The 21,936-nt window shown below is 42.1% G+C and overlaps 2 protein-coding genes across 11 annotated transcripts in view; both read left to right on the top strand.

The window, feature by feature from the left end:
* The window catches only part of LOC133547700 (TRMT1-like protein), a 31,205-nt gene extending 27,544 nt beyond the window's left edge, over window positions 1-3,661 (top strand). For 3 of the 7 annotated variants that reach the window (XM_061893257.1, XM_061893256.1, XM_061893259.1), the window contains exons 13-16: window positions 1,001-1,164; window positions 1,231-1,296; window positions 1,378-1,504; window positions 2,518-3,661. In XM_061893257.1, coding sequence (XP_061749241.1) covers window positions 1,001-1,164; window positions 1,231-1,296; window positions 1,378-1,504; window positions 2,518-2,695 — 535 coding nt within the window. In that variant the 3' untranslated portion in view covers window positions 2,696-3,661. Of the gene's footprint in view, window positions 1-1,000; window positions 1,297-1,377; window positions 1,505-2,212; window positions 2,383-2,517 lie in introns of those variants that run through there. The other 4 variants (XM_061893253.1, XM_061893255.1, XM_061893254.1 and 1 more) reach the window with 2 other exon arrangements.
* A 6,146-nt stretch (window positions 3,662-9,807) lies between these two features.
* The window catches only part of LOC133547703 (protein Niban 1-like), a 62,190-nt gene continuing 50,061 nt past the window's right edge, over window positions 9,808-21,936 (top strand). Inside the window, exon 1 of one of the 4 annotated variants that reach the window (XM_061893261.1) lies at window positions 9,808-10,022. In XM_061893261.1, coding sequence (XP_061749245.1) covers window positions 9,968-10,022 — 55 coding nt within the window. In that variant the 5' untranslated portion in view covers window positions 9,808-9,967. Of the gene's footprint in view, window positions 10,023-10,445; window positions 10,478-19,643; window positions 19,778-21,936 lie in introns of those variants that run through there. The other 3 variants (XM_061893264.1, XM_061893262.1, XM_061893263.1) reach the window with 3 other exon arrangements.

Below are 21,936 nucleotides of genomic sequence, written 5' to 3'. Positions count from 1 at the left end.
TTTCAAGCATGTTCTACTCAATATAGGTCCTCACATCTTAGCAACAAGCTGTAATATCTTACTGACATCATTTAGGACCAAAACCCTTATAACAAGTACCGTATTTTTCGGAGTATAAGTCGCACCTGCCGAAAATGCATAATAAAGAAGGAAACAAACATATATAAGTCGCACTGGAGTATAAGTTGCATTTTTGGTGGAAATTCATTTGATAAAACCCAACAGCAAGAATAGACATTTGAAAGGCAATTTAAAATAAATAAAGAATAGTGAAGAACAGGCTGAATAAGTGTAGGTTATATGAGGCATAAATAAGCAACTGAGATCTTGTTAACCTAACATATTATGGTAAGAGTCATTCAAATAACTATAACATATAGAACATGCTATACCTTTACCAAACTATCCCTCACTCCTAATCCATAAATCCCATGAAATCTTATACATCTTGTCTCTTACGTGAATGAAATAAATAATATTATTTGATATTTTACGGTAATGTGTTAATAATTTCACACATAAGTCGCTCCTGATTATAAGTCGCACCCCCGGCCAAACTATGAAAAAAACTGACTTATAGTCCGAAAAATACGGCAGTATCGGTTAGAAACAGAAAGATCACCATTCATCCATCCATCCATTTCCTACCGCTTATTCCCTTGTGGGGTTGCGGGGGGTGCTGGTGCCTATCTCAGCTGCAATTGGGCGGAAGGCGATGTACACCCTGGACAAGTCGCCACCCTATCGCAGGGCCACAAGTAAACACTCTAACATAAAATCTGCTTAGTGAGAAGAATGATCTTATCAGACAGAAAATAAGCAAATCTCAGCCTAATTTGAGACATTTCATCTTACTGAGATTTCACTTTTTGCGGTGTAGTAACAGTAGATGGAAGTAGAGTACATGCATTGTCGTCTACTGCTTGTTCCTCTTGAAAAGCAAAGGTCTCTGCATCACAGACAATCACAAAGAGTGACTTACCCCCGTGCTCGTGTACAGGTCCGGCGCTCTGTTCAACACGGGCTTCCTGAGGAAGATGCTGTTGGCGGCCACGCAGCACAACATGGACAACATCCAGACGCTGGTCAAAACTCTGATTTGTGAGTCCGAGTGCACCACCCTGAAGCCAGTGATCCACGGAGCGCCTGCGCTCATCAACCAGGGTAAAAAAACCAACATCCTCTCACCCATTGACATCCTGATTCACCTGTGTGGGTGTGACCTGGCAGTCGAGTGTGGCGTCATCATTAGGACCTTGCAGAGTGAGGAGGAGGCGTGTCCTGCTGACTCGTCCGGTCAGTCGCTTTCACCGTTTGACCCACCAACCGCTTAGCGCAGCTTCCACTTCATTGCGGTCTGTTGTTTGTGGGCTGCAGGAAAGAGGAAAGCGGGCGAGGAGTCAAGCAACGCTGTAAAGAAGCTCAAGCCTGACGCGTCCCTGGAACATCCGCCATTTTACTACAGCATCCATCGCCACAGCATGCGTGGCATGAACATGCCCAAGTGAGTTATTTTGGTCTTCCTACACACATTTGCACATGGACATACATTTGTGAAGCACAGGCATGGGAACTAAACTTTCCAATGGATTTTATTAATACTTGAGTGCATGGATTTGAACAATTTCCTGCACTCTGCTGCTGGCCAAGGTGAAGATACAAAGTAGGTACCAGATGGGCCAGTGTCCTAAAAAAATGTGCTGCTTCATTAAAAAAAAATGCAACTAGTAACGTAATCCGGTAGTCAGTAACATAGGTAGGACAGATTTTGATGACAATTTCAAAAAATCTCCAAAATAGGTTCTGGAACAAATGCTTTTGTAGTTTATTATTCAGATATAAGCCTGTCATAATGCATATTATGTTCCTTCTTGACTGCACTTAAATGTACAACACTGTATATATATATATATATATATATACAGTATATATATATATATATATTAATTTTCCTGAAGGAAAATCGAAAGAAATGTGTATATATATATATATATATATATATATATATATATATGTTATCCATCCATCCATTTTCTACCGCTTCTTCCCTTTCGGGGTCGCGGGGGGCGCTAGCGCCTATCTCAGCTACAATCGGGCGGAAGGCGGGGTACACCCTGGACAAGTCGCCACCTCATCGCAGGGCCAACACAGATAGACAGACAACATTCACACACTAGGGACCATTTAGTGTTGCCAATCAACCTATCCCCAGGTGCATGTCTTTGGAGGTGGGAGGAAGCCGGAGTACCCGGAGGGAACCCACGCATTCACGGGGAGAACATGCAAACTCCACACAGAAAGATCCCGAGGCTGGATTTGAACCCAGGACTGCAGGACCTTCGTATTGTGAGGCAGACGCACTAACCCCTCTGCCACCGTGAAGCCCATATATATATATAGATATATATATATCTATATATATATATAGATATACAATTTTACTAAATGGACTTAAAGTGTTGTTTTGTCGAGGATGTGAATATTATGTTGATATTCTGGTGGCCTTCTCATCCACAGGTTAAATAAGTTCCTCCAGTACCTGAGAGAAGCTGGTTTCAGGGTGAGTCGCACTCACTTCGACCCAACTGGGGTTCGAACAGATGCCACGCTGGAGGAGTTTAAGTCCGTCCTGAGCAAGTACAGCATTCCCTCGTGTCCCAGCCAGGTTTGTGCCGCTCAGGCGAGTGTCAGCTAAAACTCCACAATGTGAACGACTCATAGATTTTTACTTTAGATTTTTTAGCACGTTAGCACATTTGAAGAAAAGCCATTGACGTACGATCAGTACTAAAGTCCTAAACGTGTTTTGTTTTTTGCGTCCCTGGCAAGCACTGACTCTCAGAGCATTGAGTTGATGGCAACTGGAATGTTCGGATTGTCCTGGAAAACGTTTCGCCTCTGATCCCAGCAGGCTTTATCGGTTCATGCTCACAGACTTAGATTGGACGGATGGCGTCTGGGCGCTTGATCCCAAGTATTTATCCTCGACAGGAGCAACTTTCCCCGAAAAGAATGATTTTGCTTGGGAACTGTAAGCTAGTTCAATCCCGATTCTGTGAGCGTAAACTGATGAAGCCTGTTTGAATTAAAACGTCGAAGACAAGTTGACATCCATTCAATGGCTAATGTGGATGAATGACAATATTCAGACATAAGCTCACCTAATTGATTCATGTTCCTGTTTAAAAAATAGTTTTGTATTTTGTTATGTCATAACATATTTTTGCTTCATGATAATAAAATGGTTGTGCAAAACCTTTTAGTTTGTTTGAACTCAGCAGCACCTGACAGGTTTCTCCGGCGACATCAGATAATGACTGCGTACTCGGGTCCAAGAGTGTGATCTAGTTCTGAATACATGTAGCTCTACAGCCTGAATAAGCCCTACTGCTAAAACTGTTAACAACACTCCAATGTCTGCTAACTACAAAGGGATAACATTTTGGTTTTTTTACATGAAGGATCAATGTAGGTCAGGGATGTCAAACTGGTTTTCATTGAGGGCCACATCAGAGGGCCGTTTGTAACCGTGAATAATCTATGAATATGCATCTGGATTTCATTATTAATTATATCAATTGTTTTAAGTAGACTGTCCATTTTACAGTAAAAACTTGACATTTACAGAAAAAGCTGGCAGCTTTGTTGCCAGAATTTTAAATTGTGTTATATTTGGTTTCGATGAGGTGGCGACTTGTCCAGCGTGTACCCAACCTTCCGCCCCAATGCAGCTGAGGTAGGCTCCAGCGACCCCAACCCGCCCCAAAAGGGACAAGCGGTAAAAAAATGGATGTATGGATGCGTCTGAATTGCATTATTAGTTATATTGATTGTTTTAAATGGATTTTACAGTAAAAAAATTAACATTTATATTTTACTGTAAAATATGGTGGTTTTTTTCTTTTGTTTTAAATATTTAACGGTAAATGGAAAAAAAGTATCACTGTTGTTTTTTTTTTGTTTTTGTTTTTTGGAGGGGGGGTGTAAACAGAAAAAGCTGGCAGCTTAGTTGCCAGAATTTTAAATTGGTTTCGATAAGGTGGCGACTTGTCCAGTGTGTACCCAGCCTTCCACCCAAATGCAGCTGAGATTGGCTCCAGCGACCCCCGTGATCCTGAAAGGGACAGGAGGTAGAAAATGGATGGATGGGTTTTAAAACATTACATTGTTAATGGCAAAACAGTACTTTTTTTTTTTTATTCTGGCAACTTTCCTGACAGTTTTTCTACCGTTAAAAACGAATGTAGCGTCTTTCCATTTACAGTAATACACCGCTAAAAAGCCACTCTAGATTTTACAGTCAAAAACCGGCCGCTCAGTCAACAGAATTTTGACCAAAAACAGTAGTAGTTTTTTTCAATTTACAGTAATCAGCTGTAAAGCACGTACATCCATTCTACTGCTCGAATGCAGCTAAGATAGGCTTCAGTGACCCCAAAAGGGACAAGCGGTAGAAAATGAATGGATGGATGGATGCTGTAAAGCACAACGTTTATTGTCATTTTAAATAATTTGATGGTTAGTTTGCTGTAAAGTTAAGTATTTTTATTTAGACAAAACATGTTTGTGGTGAAGAAGGAGCTGAGCCGGAAGGCAAAGCTCTCAATTTACCAGTCGATCTACGTTCCCATCCTCACCTACGGTCATGAGCTTTGGGTCATGACCGAAAGGATAAGATCACGGGTACAAGCGGCCCAAATGAGTTTCCTCCGCCGGGTGGCGGGTCTCTGCCTTAGAGATAGGGTGAGAAGCTCTGCCATCCGGGAGGAACTCAAAGTAAAGCCGCTGCTCCTCCACATGGAGAGGAGCCAGATGAGGTGGTTCGGGCATCTGGTCAGGATGCCACCTGAACGCCTCCCTAGGGAGGTGTTTAGGGCACGTCCAACCGGTAGGAGGCCCCGGGGAAGACCCAGGACACGTTGGGAAGACTATGTCTCCCGGCTGGCCTGGGAACGCCCCGGGATCCCCCGGGAAGAGCTAGACCAAGTGGCTGGGGAGAGGGAAGTCTGGGCTTCCCTGCTTAGGCTGTTGCCCCCGCGACCCGACCTCAGATAAGCGGAAGATGATGGATGGATGGATGTTTGAAAAGTATGATTATACTGTAATATGTGTTGCAATATTTGATACTATTAAAGTTTAAAGGGTATGCAATTTCTGTCAAAATGAAAAAAATAAATTACATTTAGTGAGAAAATATTAAGTACTTCATTGATACATCATCTCCAGGTGTTTGAGGGCCAAATAAAAGGATGTCACGGTAGGGCTGGGTGATATATCGATACGCTCCATATATCGTGGGTTTGTCTCTGTGCGATATAGAAAATGACTACCGTATTAGATTAGATTAGATAGTACTTTATTTATATACATGGTGATATTCCAGTATACATTCTCACGCAGTTGCTTTTAGCTGCTGGCATTACACTGCAGGCTCTTCTCACTCTTTCTTGTCTCTCCTTCTCAGACAGCAAGTGCATCTTCTTACATACCTCACATACTGTCACCTCACACCTCACATACTGTCACCTCATACCTCACATACTGTCACCTCACACCTCACATACTGTCACCTCATACCTCACATACTGTCACCTCACACCTCACATACTGTCACCTCATACCTCACATACTGTCACCTCACACCTCGTCACCTCACACCTCACATACTGTCACCTCACACCTCACATACTGTCACCTCATACCTCACATACTGTCACCTCACACCTCACATACTGTCACCTCATACCTCACATACTGTCACCTCACACTTCGTCACCTCACACCTCACATACTGTCACCTCACACTTCGTCACCTCACACCTCACATACTGTCACCTCACACCTCACATACTGTCACCTCATACCTCACATACTGTCACCTCACACCTCACATACTGTCACCTCACACCTCACATACTGTCACCTCATACCTCACATACTGTCACCTCACACCTCGTCACCTCACACCTCACATACTGTCACCTCACACCTCGTCACCTCACACCTCACATACTGTCACCTCACACCTCACATACTGTCACCTCATACCTCACATACTGTCACCTCACACCTCACATACTGTCACCTCATACCTCACATACTGTCACCTCACACCTCACATACTGTCACCTCATACCTCACATACTGTCACCTCACACCTCGTCACCTCACATAATGTCACCTCACACCTCACATACTGTCACCTCATACCTCACATACTGTCACCTCACACCTCACATACTGTCACCTCATACCTCACATACTGTCACCTCACACTTCGTCACCTCACACCTCACATACTGTCACCTCACACTTCGTCACCTCACACCTCACATACTGTCACCTCACACCTCACATACTGTCACCTCATACCTCACATACTGTCACCTCACACCTCACATACTGTCACCTCACACCTCACATACTGTCACCTCATACCTCACATACTGTCACCTCACACCTCGTCACCTCACACCTCACATACTGTCACCTCACACCTCGTCACCTCACACCTCACATACTGTCACCTCACACCTCACATACTGTCACCTCAAGCCGCACATACTGTCACCTCACACCTCACATACTGTCACCTCACACGTCACATACTGTCACCTCACACCTCACATACTGTCACCTCACACCTCACATACTGTCACCTCATACCTCACATACTGTCACCGCACACCTCACATACTGTCACCTCACACCTCACATACTGTTACCTCACACCTCACATACTGTCACCTCACACGTCACATACTGTTACCTCACACGTCACATACTGTCACCTCATACCTCACATACTGTCACCTCATACCTCACATACTGTCACCTCACACCTCACATACTGTCACCTCATACCTCACATACTGTCACCTCATACCTCAGATACTGTCACCTGACACGTCACATACTGTCACCTCACACCTCACATACTGTCACCTCACACGTCACATACTGTCACCTCACACCTCACATGCTGTCACCTCACACGTCACATACTGTCACCTCACACGTCACATACTGTCACCTCACACCTCACATACTGTCAGCTCATACCTCACATACTGTCACCACATACCTCAGATACTGTCACCTCATACCTCAGATACTGTCACCTCACACGTCACATACTGTCACCTCACACGTCACATACTGTCACCTCACACCTCACATACTGTACCATCACACCTCACATACTGTCACCTCACACGTCACATACTGTCACCTCACACGTCACATACTGTCACCTCACACCTCACATACTGTCACCTCACACGTCACATACTGTCACCTCACACGTCACATACTGTCACCTTACACGTCACATACTGTCACCTCACACGTCACATACTGTCACCTCACACGTCACATACTGTCACCTCACACGTCACATACTGTCACCTCACACGTCACATACTGTCACCTCACACGTCACATACTGTCACCTCACGCGTCACATACTGTCACCTCACACGTCACATACTGCCACCTCACACCTCACATACTGTCACCTCACACCTCACATACTGTCACCTCACACGACACATACTGTCACCTCATACCTCACATACTGTCACCTCATACTTCACATACTGTCACCACATACCTCAGATACTGTCACCTCATACCTCAGATACTGTCACCTCACACGTCACATACTGTCACCTCACACGTCACATACTGTCACCTCACACCTCACATACTGTACCATCACACCTCACATACTGTCACCTCACACGTCACATACTGTCACCTCACACGTCACATACTGTCACCTCACACGTCACATACTGTCACCTCACACGTCACATAGTGTCACCTCACACCTCACATACCGTCACCTCACACGTCACATACTGTCAACTCACACGTCACATACTGTCACCTCACACCTCACATACCTTCACCTCACACGTCACATACTGTCACCTCACACGTCACATACTGTCACCTCACACGTCACATACTGTCACCTCACACGTCACATACTGTCACCTCACACGTCACATACTGTCACCTCACACCTCACATACCGTCACCTCACACGTCACATACCGTCACCTCACACGTCACATACCGTCACCTCACACGTCACATACTGTCACCTCACACGTCAAATACTGTCACCTCACACGTCACATACTGTCACCTCACACGTCACATACTGTCACCACACGTCACATACTGTCACCTCACACGTCACATACTGTCACCTCACACGTCACATACTGTCACCTCACACGTCACATACTGTCACCTCACAGGTCACATACTGTCACCTCACACGTCACATACTGTCACCTCACACGTCACATACTGTCACCTCACACGTCACATACTGTCACCTCACACGTCACATACTGTCACCTCATACGTCACATACTGTCACCTCATACCTCACATACTGTCACCTCATACCTCACATACTGTCACCTCACACGTCACATACTGTCACCTCACACGTCACATACTGTCACCTCACACGTCACATACTGTCACCTCATACGTCACATACTGTCACCTCATACGTCACATACTGTCACCTCATAGGTCACATACTGTCACCTCATACGTCACATACTGTCACCTCATACGTCACATACTGTCACCTCATACGTCACATACTGTCACTTCATAGGTCACATAGTGTCACCTCATGTCAATACTGTCACCTCATACGTCACATACTGTCACCTCATACGTCACATACTGTCACCTCATAGGTCACATAGTGTCACCTCATAGGTCACATACTGTCACCTCACACGTCACATACTGTCACCTCACACGTCACATACTGTCACCTCACACGTCACATACTGTCACCTCATACGTCACATACTGTCACCTCATACGTCACATACTGTCACCTCATAGGTCACATAGTGTCACCTCATAGGTCACATACGTATACGCCCTCACCCAGCAGAGAGGTAGCAGCGTGGGTAACGTTAGCTGTGATGCTAGCAGAGTTGTGCGAGTGGTAATACAAGAGAAAGAAGATGCAAATCTGGTAACAAATGAAGGAAGAGCTAATTCCCATGAAACACAGCGGGGGGTCCATCGTCTGGCGGTGGTTTTGCTTCAAGCGGGAATATGTCGAATAGATAAGTTTAATTTGTCAATTGTGGGGCACAAGAGTTGCTACCAGAAGTAGCATTACTGCTAATATATAGCATCATTTGAAAAGTCACCTGCTAATAACTGTTTCATAAATAGAGTTTTGGTCAATTGACTTAGTTGTGATTTCCTTCTCTGCATGAAAGTTTAAAAGTAGCATATATGAATGCAGTATGAAGAAGAATGTTTGAATGTAGACACATAGAATCATCATACTGCTGTCATTATATGCATCAAGTGTTCATTCAAGGCTGAGGCAAAATATTGATATATATATTGCGTATCACGATATGGCCTAAAAATATTGAGATATTAAAAAAAGGCCATATCGCCCAGCCCTATGTCACGGGCCAGATGTGGCCCCCGGGCCTTGAGTTGGACACCTGTGATGTAGGTCAATAAATGCTAAACTATCTGAACAAAACATCCACAGCTTAGCTTTGTGTTAAAGCTATTGAAGAAAATTAAATCAATTCATGATTACTTCAGAGAATACACATTCACACTTTTAGGAAAACAACAAATAAAAGTGTTCAAGCTGTGCTCATAAATGACTTGGTCCAAAAATAATAAAAAAGACTTGTTTAAAGCTGATGTACTTTTGGAGGGAATAAAACAAAAATGGCGTCTTTGGATGACGTCGACCATGACGTAGTAGAGGAAGACAAGAGGACGTCGTGGCTCCTCCCACTGCATGCTGGCCACTGATTCCACGGCCGACTCACCTGTGGCGTGGACGACACCTGAGGACCTCGCACTGCATTCTGGCCACTGATTCCACGGCCGACTCACCTGTGGCGTGGACGACACTTGAGGACTGAGGAGTGTTCTTTTTGCAAGGATGGGCGCCAGTAAATCCAGTCTGGTGGATGAGGCCACGAGTGTTTATATTACCGGTAAGATGTTCCACTTACGAGTGTTTATATTACCGGTAAGATGTTCCACTTACGAGTGTTTATATTACCGCTAAGATGTTCCACTTACGAGTGTTTATATTACCGCTAAGATGTTCCACTTACGAGTGTTTATATTACCGCTAAGATGTTCCACTTACGAGTGTTTATATTACCGCTAAGATGTTCCACTTACGAGTGTTTATATTACCGCTAAGATGTTCCACTTACGAGTGTTTATCTTACCGCTAAGATGTTCCACTTACGAGTGTTTATATTACCGCTAAGATGTTCCACTTCCGAGTGTTTATATTACCGGTAAGATGTTCCACTTCCGAGTGTTTATATTACCGCTAAGATGTTCCACTTACGAGTGTTTATATTGCCGCTAAGATGTTCCACTTACGAGTGTTTATATTACCGCTAAGATGTTCCACTTACGAGTGTTTATATTACCGGTAAGATGTTCCACTTCCGAGTGTTTATATTACCGTTAAGAACACAACTTGTTCCACTTTATTTGATGCTCTGTTCACAATGAATCTGGTTTCAGTTCATGTTGTTTGAGTGACAGCTTGGCTAAAAATGTCGTCTTTAGTTGCTCTTTGTTCAAAGTTGTGTTCGTCTTTTTCTGTTGTTGCTGTCGTTAAACCTGTTCAACCACTTTTCTGTCACTCTTCTTAAACAGCGACGTCTGGTCCATTTTGGACATGTTTGCATGTTTCCTTAAGTTTATTATCTGAACAATATTGAATGACAGCAAAATATTTGTTGTCTTTCTAATTGTTGTCCTGCCGGCTGTGTCCGTGATGACCTCACTGTTGTGACTCAAGGTTAACACAAGTATGTCTTCTCTTATATTGGACTACTTGCATTGCACATTTTGTGTGTGTTTTCATAAGCGTATTATCTTAATTTTGAATGACAGTAAACTATTTTGGACTTTGTAATTGTTGTCCTGCCGGCAGTGTCCCCGTGATGACGTCACTGTAGTCTCCAGGTTAACACAAGTAGAAAGTCTTCTCTCATATTGGACTAACTTAATGTCTTGTATTGCACTGTATGACAATTTCATTTTACAGTTAAGTTTATTCTGAGTATACAGTAACAAAATGATACATTTGACACATTTAATTTCTCTACATGTCCAAAAGGGAGTAGGAAGAAGCAAAGCTCATTTAATCCACACAATTAATATCAATTTCTGACACATGTTGACTTCCTTTTCTCATTTTGTAATTTGTAAATACAACAGTTCTGGTAAATAAAGAGCTAAGCCAATTATGATTCACATAATGAGATGAATAATATCTCATTTTCAATAAAATTCAAGACATTTAGCAGAATTCTTCTTTGTATTTTGTAAATTCATTGAGTTTGAACAGTTTCTTAAACTGGATCACATTAGTACTTTGACTTATTTGCTTAATCCATTCTTGATTAATTCATCATACTGAAATGCTAAATGTTGTTTGCATACATACAAATGTTTTAAGTTGGATTTATCGCTAAGGTTTTGTGTGTTTTCTCTTGTTAAGAAGAATTGTACATTCTTGACTAGGTTATAGTTTGCTTTATGCAGAATTTTAGCGCACCAAATCATTGAATTTCAATATTGTGTATTCAATAAATAAAACATATAGGTGTATTTGTATTTTTTTTTTTAAGGGACAAGCGGTAGGAAATGGATGGATGGATGCATCTTACTGATTTTTTTTGCAACACAGTTAGCGAATGACATGTACTTTTGTACTTATTTCTACAGCATAACTCAGATATTGTAACACCAATAATCACCATCATCTTTATCACAGTATTATTTGAATGTGCTCAACTAGTACACTGAAATATTGTTCAGCATCAATGTGTCTTGTATTCTTGTTAGCATCAATGTGTCTTGTATTCTTGTTAGCATCAATGTGTCTTGTATTCTTGTTAGCATCAATGTGTCTTGTATTCTTGTGAGCATCAATGTGTCTTGTATTCTTGTTAGCATCAATGTGTCTTGTATTCTTGTTAGCATCAATGTGTCTTGTATTCTTGTTAGCATCAATGTGTCTTGTATTCTTGTGAGCATCAATGTGTCTTGTATTCTTGTGAGCATCAATGTGTCTTGTATTCTTGTTAGCATCAATGTGTCTTGTATTCTTGTGAGCATCAATGTGTCTTGTATTCTTGTTAGCATCAATGTGTCTTGTATTCTTGTGAGCATCAATGTGTCTTGTATTCTTGTGAGCATCAATGTGTCTTGTATTCTTGTTAGCATCAATGTGTCTTGTATTCTTGTTAGCATCAATGTGTCTTGTATTCTTGTGAGCATCAATGTGTCTTGTATTCTTGTGAGCATCAATGTGTCTTGTATTCTTGTTAGCATCAATGTGTCTTGTATTCTTGTTAGCATCAATGTGTCTTGTATTCTTGTGAGCATCAATGTGTCTTGTATTCTTGTGAGCATCAATGTGTCTTGTATTCTTGTGAGCATCAATGTGTCTTGTATTCTTGTGAGCATCAATGTGTCTTGTATTCTTGTGAGCATCAATGTGTCTTGTATTCTTGTGAGCATCAATGTGTCTTGTATTCTTGTTAGCATCAATGTGTCTTGTATTCTTGTTAGCATCAATGTGTCTTGTATTCTTGTGAGCATCAATGTGTCTTGTATTCTTGTGAGCATCAATGTGTCTTGTATTCTTGTGAGCATCAATGTGTCTTGTATTCTTGTGAGCATCAATGTGTCTTGTATTCTTGTGAGCATCAATGTGTCTTGTATTCTTGTGAGCATCAATGTGTCTTGTATTCTTGTGAGCATCAATGTGTCTTGTATTCTTGTGAGCATCAATGTGTCTTGTATTCTTGTGAGCATCAATGTGTCTTGTATTCTTGTGAGCATCAATGTGTCTTGTATTCTTGTGAGCATCAATGTGTCTTGTATTCTTGTGAGCATCAATGTGTATTCTTGTTAGCATCAATGTGTCTTGTATTCTTGTTAGCATCAATGTGTCTTGTATTCTTGTTAGCATCAATGTGTCTTGTATTCTTGTGAGCATCAATGTGTCTTGTATTCTTGTGAGCATCAATGTGTCTTGTATTCTTGTGAGCATCAATGTGTCTTGTATTCTTGTGAGCATCAATGTGTCTTGTATTCTTGTGAGCATCAATGTGTCTTGTATTCTTGTTAGCATCAATGTGTCTTGTATTCTTGTGAGCATCAATGTGTCTTGTATTCTTGTGAGCATCAATGTGTCTTGTATTCTTGTTAGCATCAATGTGTCTTGTATTCTTGTTAGCATCAATGTGTCTTGTATTCTTGTGAGCATCAATGTGTATTCTTGTTAGCATCAATGTGTCTTGTATTCTTGTTAGCATCAATGTGTCTTGTATTCTTGTTAGCATCAATGTGTCTTGTATTCTTGTGAGCATCAATGTGTCTTGTATTCTTGTGAGCATCAATGTGTCTTGTATTCTTGTGAGCATCAATGTGTCTTGTATTCTTGTGAGCATCAATGTGTCTTGTATTCTTGTTAGCATCAATGTGTCTTGTATTCTTGTGAGCATCAATGTGTCTTGTATTCTTGTTAGCATCAATGTGTCTTGTATTCTTGTTAGCATCAATGTGTCTTGTATTCTTGTGAGCATCAATGTGTCTTGTATTCTTGTGAGCATCAATGTGTCTTGTATTCTTGTTAGCATCAATGTGTCTTGTATTCTTGTTAGCATCAATGTGTCTTGTATTCTTGTTAGCATCAATGTGTCTTGTATTCTTGTGAGCATCAATGTGTCTTGTATTCTTGTGAGCATCAATGTGTCTTGTATTCTTGTGAGCATCAATGTGTCTTGTATTCCTGTGAGCATCAATGTGTCTTGTATTCCTGTGAGCATCAATGTGTCTTGTATTCTTGTGAGCATCAATGTGTCTTGTATTCTTGTGAGCATCAATGTGTCTTGTATTCTTGTGAGCATCAATGTGTCTTGTATTCTTGTTAGCATCAATGTGTCTTGTATTCTTGTTAGCATCAATGTGTCTTGTATTCTTGTGAGCATCAATGTGTCTTGTATTCTTGTTAGCATCAATGTGCCTTGTATTCTTGTTAGCATTTAAGCTCGCTAGTGAATAATGCATTTGCTGCTTCCTGTGGAAAGGAGTAAAATCACTAAGTTGTCCAACGCTTGGTAACCAATCCTGGTTTTACGATCATTCAATCTATCAATCAATGTTTATTTATATAGCCCTAAATGCTAAGTTTCTCAAAGGGCCGCACAAGCCACAACGACATCCGCGGTTCAACACCCACGTTAGGGCAAGGAAAAACTCACAACCTAGTGGGACATTGATGAGAATGACTGAGAAACATTGGAGAGGACCACAAATGTGGGTAACCCCTCCCTCTAGGCCAGACTGAATGCAATGGATGTTGAGGGTCTGACAATATTGTGAAAGTCCAGTCCATAGTGGATCTAACATAATAGTGAGAGTCCAGTCCATAGTGGATCTAACATAATAGTGTGAGAGTCCAGTCCATAGTGGATCTAACATAATAATGAAAGTCCAGTCCATAGTGGATCTAACATAATAGTGTGAGAGTCCAGTCCATAGTGGATCTAACATAATAGTGAGAGTCCAGTCCATAGTGGATCTAACATAATAGTGTGAGAGTCCAGTCCATAGTGGATCTAACATAATAGTGAAAGTCCAGTCCATAGTGGATCTAACATAACAGTGTGAGAGTCCAGTCCATAGTGGATCTAACATAACAGTGTGAGAGTCCAGTCCATAGTGGATCTAACATAATAGTGTGAGAGTCCAGTCCATAGTGGATCTAACATAATAGTGTGAGAGTCCAGTCCATAGTGGATCTAACATAATAGTGTGAGAGTCCAGTCCATAGTGGATCTAACATAATAGTGAGAGTCCAGTCCATAGTGGATTCAACATAAAAGTGAGAGTCCAGTCCATAGTGGATCCAACATAAAAGTGAGAGTCCAGTCCATAGTGGATCTAACATAATAGTGAGAGTCCAGTCCATAGTGGATCTAACATAATAGTGAGGGAGTCCAGAATGCAATGGATGTTGAGAGGGTCTGACAATATTGTGAAAGTCCAGTCCATAGTGGATCTAACATAATAGTGTGAGAGTCCAGTCTATAGTGGATCTAACATAATAGTGAGAGTCCAGTCCATAGTGGAGCTAACATAATAGTGAGAGAGTCCAGAATGCAATGGATGTTGAGAGGGTCTGACAATATTGTGAAAGTCCAGTCCATAGTGGATCTAACATAATAGTGTGAGAGTCCAGTCCATAGTGGATCTAACATAATAGTGAGAGAGTCCAGTCCATAGTGGATCTAACATAATAGTGAGAGTCCAGTCCATAGTGGATCTAACATAATAGTGGGAGATTCCAGTCCATAGTGGATCTAACATAATAGTGAGAGTCCAGTCCATAGTGGATCTAACATAATAGTGAGAGTCCAGTCCATAGTGGATCTAACATAATAGTGTGAGATTCCAGTCTATAGTGGATCTAACATAATAGTATGACAGTCCAGTCCATATAGGATCTAACATGACCAACTTCAGACCCAGTAACCCTTCGGCTGACGGCGACGCCTCTCGAGCGGGGGAGTTAAACAGCTTCTTCGCCCGATTTGAGAGAAAAACACCTGCAGCCGTCACAACAGTTCCACCCAACACCCACAGCAGCTGCACCCTTATACTGGAGGAGCATGAGGTGAGACGCACGCTGAAGGCAGTGAACCCGAGGAAGGCTACGGGCCCAGATGGAGTCCCGGGACAGGTACTAAGAGACTGTGCAGACCAGCTGGCCGGAGTATTTACGAAGATCTTCACCCAGTCCCTCTCCCAGGCCGTCATCCCATCATGCCTGAAGACCTCCACAATAATCCCGGTGCCGAAGAAGAACTCTGTCAGATGTCTGAATGACTACCGTCCAGTTGCACTTACACCTATAGCTATGAAGTGCTTCGAGAAGCTGGTACGGACCCATATCACCTCAGTCCTCCCTCCCGAGCTCGACCCACACCAGTTTGCCTACAGAGCCAACAGGTCCACAGAGGACGCCATCGCCACAGCCCTACACTCCTCCCTGGGTCACCTGGAGACGGGGGGAAGCTACGTGCGGCTGCTTTTTGTGGATTATAGCTCGGCATTTAACACCATTATTCCTGATAGACTGGTGTCCAAACTGTCAGACCTGGGTCTCTCGAACTCCATCTGCATGTGGATTAAGGACTTCTTATCCAACCGCCCCCAGAGGGTGCAGTTGGGTCGCCACATGTCATCAAGCCTGCACCTCAGTACCGGCTCTCCACAAGGCTGCGTGCTGAGCCCCCTTCTCTACTCCATCTACACATACGACTGCACACCTGCCCACTCCAGCAACTCCATCATCAAATTTGCGGATGACACCACCGTAGTGGGGCTCATCTCGGAGGGAGACGAGGCTGCATATCGGGATGAGGTGGAGAAGCTGTCGGATTGGTGCAAAGTCAACAACCTGGCCCTGAACACCTCCAAGACCAAGGAGCTGGTCATAGACTTCAGGAGGAAAAAAACGGACATCCTGCCCCTGATCATCAGTGGTGACTGTGTGGAGAGGGTCTCCGACTTCCGCTCCCTGGGAGTCCACCTGGCCAACGACCTATCCTGGAGCACCAACACCACGGCTACCATCAAGAAGGCACACCAGAGACTGCACTTCCTGAGAATACTCAGGAACAACCACCTCTCACAGGAACTGCTGGTGTCCTTCTACCGGTGCTCCATTGAGAGCATCCTGACCTACTGCATCTGCGTGTGGTTCAGCAGCTGCACGGCCGCAGAGAGAACGGCGCTCCAGAGAGTCATAAAGACCGCCCAGAAGTTAATCGGATGCCTCCTCCCCCCCCTGGCTGACCTGTACAGCTCCCGCTGTCTCAGGAAAGCACAGAGCATCCTGAAAGACCCATTCCACCCCGGGCACAGCCACCTGGAACTGCTACCCTCAGGCAGACGCTACAGGGTGCTAAAAGCGAGCACCAATAGACTAAAAAAATAGCTTTTACCCAAGAGCCATAGTAGCACTAAACAGGCACTGAGTGTCCATATGTCCATCATGTCCTCATGTGTAATGTTTAAATGTTTTTCTATTTTTTTGGACTACAATGTGAAATGTTTTATGTATGTATACATAGATACATCTGTCATCTCTATCTTTTTTTTTTTTTAATTTATTTTTTATTTATTTATTTATTTATTTATTTATTTTTTTAATTTATACTACCATATTGTATATGCACATTAAGAGGATCTGCTCCAATTTCGTTGTTCTTTGAACATGTTCATTGCAATAATGACAATAAAACTCTATTCTATTCTATTCTAACATAATAGTTTGAGAGTCCAGTCCATAGTGGGTCTAACATAATAGTGAGAGTCCAGTCCATAGTGGGTCTAACATAATAGTGAGAGTCCAGTCCATAGTGGATTCAACATAATAGTGAGAGTCCAGTCCATAGTGGATCTAACATAATAGTGAGAGTCCAGTCCATAGTGGATCTAACATAATAGTGAGGGAGTCCAGAATGCAATGGATGTTGAGAGGGTCTGACAATATTGTGAAAGTCCAGTCCATAGTGGATCTAACATAATAGTGTGAGAGTCCAGTCCATAGTGGATCTAACATAATAGTGAGAGTCCAGTCCATAGTGGATCTAACATAATAGTGAGAGAGTCCAGAATGCAATGGATGTAGAGAGGGTCTGACAATATTGTGAAAGTCCAGTCCATAGTGGATCTAACATAATAGTGTGAGAGTCCAGTCCATAGTGGATCTAACATAATAGTGAGAGAGTCCAGTCCATAGTGGATCTAACACAATAGTGAGAGTCCAGTCCATAGTGGATCTAACATAATAGTGAGAGTCCAGTCCATAGTGGATCTAACATAATATTGGGAGATTCCAGTCCATAGTGGATCTAACATAATAGTGAGAGTCCAGTCCATAGTGGATCTAACATAATAGTGAGAGTCCAGTCCATAGTGGATCTAACATAATAGTGTGAGATTCCAGTCCATAGTGGATCCAACATAATAGTGTGAGAGTCCAGTCCATAGTGGATCTAACATAATAGTGAGAGAGTCCAGTCCATAGTGGATCTAACATAATAGGGAGAGCCCAGTCCATAGTGGATCTAACATAATAGTGTGAGATTCCAGTCCATAGTGGATCTAACATAATAGTGAGAGTCCAGTCCATAGTGGATCTAACATAATAGTGAGAGTCCAGTCCATAGTGGATCCAACATAATGTTGTGAAAGTCCAGTCCATAGTGGATCCAACATAATGTTGTGAAAGTCCAGTCCATAGTGGATCTAACATAATAGTGAGAATCCAGTCCATAGTGGATCTAACATAATAGTGAGTCATAATTAGATTCCTAATTATGACTATAAATTATCTCGTGATTAAAGTTTGAAACATTTATACTAACCGTTAGAATTTTACCGCGATTTATCATTATACTGTTATCTGTTATAGCTCCAGTTGTTTCATATATTGTACTATTATGTCTTACACTGTAGTATTGTACTATTATGTCTTACACTGTAGTATTGTACTATTATGTCTTACACTGTAGTATTGTACTATTATGTCTTACACTGTAGTATTGTACTATTGTCTTACACTGTAGTATTGTACTATTATGTCTTACACTGTAGTATTGTACTATTATGTCTTACTCTGTAGTATTGTACTATTATATTTTACACTGTAGTATTGTACTATTATGTCTTACTCTGTAGTATTGCCTTGCAGTGTCTCTAAAGTATACAGTCTTTTGAAAAGATATGTGTAGAATGATATTTTTAATCATTCATTTTAAAAGTGGCAGCAGTGTGCACAAAGATGCACATAGTTGTATTGTCTCTTATATTGTTATTATTTTTCAATGGACAAAATACTACTAGGCCGCTAAGTACAGTGCAGCTAATGAGGCAGCTTGTCCCGACACAACTTGCCCCAAGTTAGTCATCACTGGAATGATTCATTTTACTGGTAGATATTTGCAGTCCCAACCCTGTGGGCAAGTGTATTATATTTGTGTGTTTAGCATAGTTTGTTGCACGAGATGAAAGACAGACTTGCAATGGCGGCAGAAAGACCATCGGAGGAGATATCCTACACAAGGCCTAGTCGGAATGATAACTGAGTCAGACGCTTCGCAACTTTAGGTTTGAGCTCCCTCCACAGATTTGTAAGTAGATCAAGGTCCAGTAACAGGTTAGGCCACTGCAGGATTGTAATGTGCTTCTTCTTGAGCCACTCCTTCGGCTGACTCACTCGTATGTCGTCTGTCTTGCTAGAAGAAGAACTGAGACCATGCAGGATTCTGCACTTCATGACTGCTGTGTATCAAGCCCTCGATGAGGTCCACCTGTACTTGTAGCCAAGAATGTTTTGTCCTCCCTGTTAGACACTAGACCACTTGTGAGTCATTCAGGTGTTGTCAAACGTCAGAGAGTACTTGTCTTCTTGTGCAATCCATCACAGCAAAGTGTGACTAGAGCGACTCCTCCCTTGGAATTCTGGGCGGCACCTTCCCCTTTCTCACAGCCCGCATAGCAACGGCCGGGTCTGCAGTGTTGTTAAGACCGTCGCTGGGGAAAAACTGCCATTTAGGTGACATCAACAAATAAAGGGAAAATTCCACATTGATGCAACTTTTGGACGGGATAGATCCAAGTCTTTTGAACAGCTCTTGTAAGTGAACAGAGACAACTGATCCACAGTTTCAAGATGTTGGTTAGGGAATTTTTTTTTTTTTTTTTTTTTTTTTTTTTTTTTTTTTTTTTTTTTTTTTTTTTTTTTTTTGTGCATGCAAATTTTTTACCCACTCTGCCTGTGCGTGCAACCCGACTAGCAACTGGACCAGCAAGTTTCCTTTAACGCTGAATAGACATGTCCGATGATATCACCCTGCTGATATTATCAGCCGATAAATGCTTTAAAATGTAACATCGAAATTATCGGTAGTGCATGATCCTCACAATACGAAGGTCCTGAGTAGTCCTGGGCTCAATCCCAGGCTCGGGATCTTTGTGTGGAGTTTGCATGTTCTCCCCGTGAATGTGTGTGTTCCCTTTGGGTACTCCGGCTTCTTCCCACCTCCAAAGACATGCACCTGGGGATAGGCCCCGCCCACCTCCAAAGACATGCACCTGGGGATAGGCCCCTCCCACCTCCAAAGACATGCACCTGGAGATAGGCCCCTCCCACTTCCAAAGACATGCACCTGGGGATAGGCCCCTCCCACCTCCAAAGACATGCACCTGTGAATGTTGCCTATCTGTGTTGGCCCTGCTATGAGGTGGCGACTTGTCCAGGGTGACCCGCCTTCCACCTGATTGTAGCTGAGATAGGCTCCCCAAAACAGGACAACCAGTAGAAAATGGATAGATGGATGGTTTCAAAATTATCGGTATCAGTTTTTCAAAAAAGTAACATTTATGACTTTCTAAAACTCCGTTGTGTACACGGACGTAGGGAGAAGTACAGGGCGCCATTAGACCTTAAAGACACTGCCTTTGTGCGGCGGCCCAGTCACATAATATGTACGGCTTTTCACGCACACAAATGAATGCAAGCATACTTGGTCAACAGCCATACAGGTCACACTGAGGGTGGCCGTATAAACACCTTTAACACTGTTACAAATATGCGCTACACTGTGAACCCATACCAAAAAAGAATGACAAACACATTTTGGTAGAACATCTGCACCGTAACACAACAAAACAAAAACTCAGACCCCTTGCAGCACTAACCCTTCGGGAAGCTACAATATACACCCCCCTCCCACCCCCCTTTAAATTCCAAGCTGCTGTTTTGAGGCATGTTAAAAAAAATAATGCACTTTGTGACTTCAATAATAAATATGGCAGTGCCATGTTGGCATTTTCTTCCATAACTTAAGTTGATTTATTTTGGAAAACCTTGTTACATTGTTGAATGCATCCAGCGGGGCATCACAACAAAATTAGGCATAATAATGTGTTCATTCCACCACTCTATATATCGGTATCGGTTGATATCGGTATGGGTCATTAAGAGTTGGACAATATCGGAACATCGGATATCGGCAGAAAAGCTTTTATCGGACATCTCTAACGCTGACGTGTGTGTGTGTGTGTTGTGCGCATTTCTCAGTATATATAAACAGTTAATAAAACTATCCATTATAACCAGACACTCTTGAACGGCTGCTTGATAGGCTCCCTTCAAACTGCATTAAATCTCAGTTCTAGTTCAGACGCTTACACATTTTTCCCCACAGAGCATCCATCAAGTATTATGACTTCTTGCACATTTTCATCAGTATTTAATCCTATTGTTTGTATCTCCAAGTATTATGACTTCTTGCACATTTTCATCAGTAATTAATCCTATTGTTTGTATCTCCAAGTATTATGACTTCTTGCACATGTTCATCAGTAATTAATCCTATTGTTTGTATCTCCAAGTATTATGACTTCTTGCACATTTTCATCAGTAATTAATCCTATTGTTTGTATCTCCAAGTATTATGACTTCTTGCACAGTTTCATCAGTAATTAATCCTATTGTTTGTATCTCCAAGTATTATGACTTCTTGCACATGTTCATCAGTAATTAATCCTATTGTTTGTATCTCCAAGTAGTATGACTTCTTGCACATTTTCATCAGTAATTAATCCTATTGTTTGTATCTCCAAGTATTATGACTTCTTGCACATTTTCATCAGTATTTAATCCTAATGTTTGTATCTCCAAGTATTATGACTTCTTGCACATTTTCATCAGTATTTAATCCTAATGTTTGTATCTCCAAGTATTATGACTTCTTGCACATTTTCATCAGTATTTAATCCTAATGTTTGTAT

This window comes from Nerophis ophidion, unplaced genomic scaffold (genome assembly GCF_033978795.1).
Source record: "Nerophis ophidion isolate RoL-2023_Sa unplaced genomic scaffold, RoL_Noph_v1.0 HiC_scaffold_159, whole genome shotgun sequence".
Taxonomy (NCBI): domain Eukaryota; kingdom Metazoa; phylum Chordata; class Actinopteri; order Syngnathiformes; family Syngnathidae; genus Nerophis; species Nerophis ophidion.
This window is presented reverse-complemented; position numbering and strand designations above follow the sequence as displayed.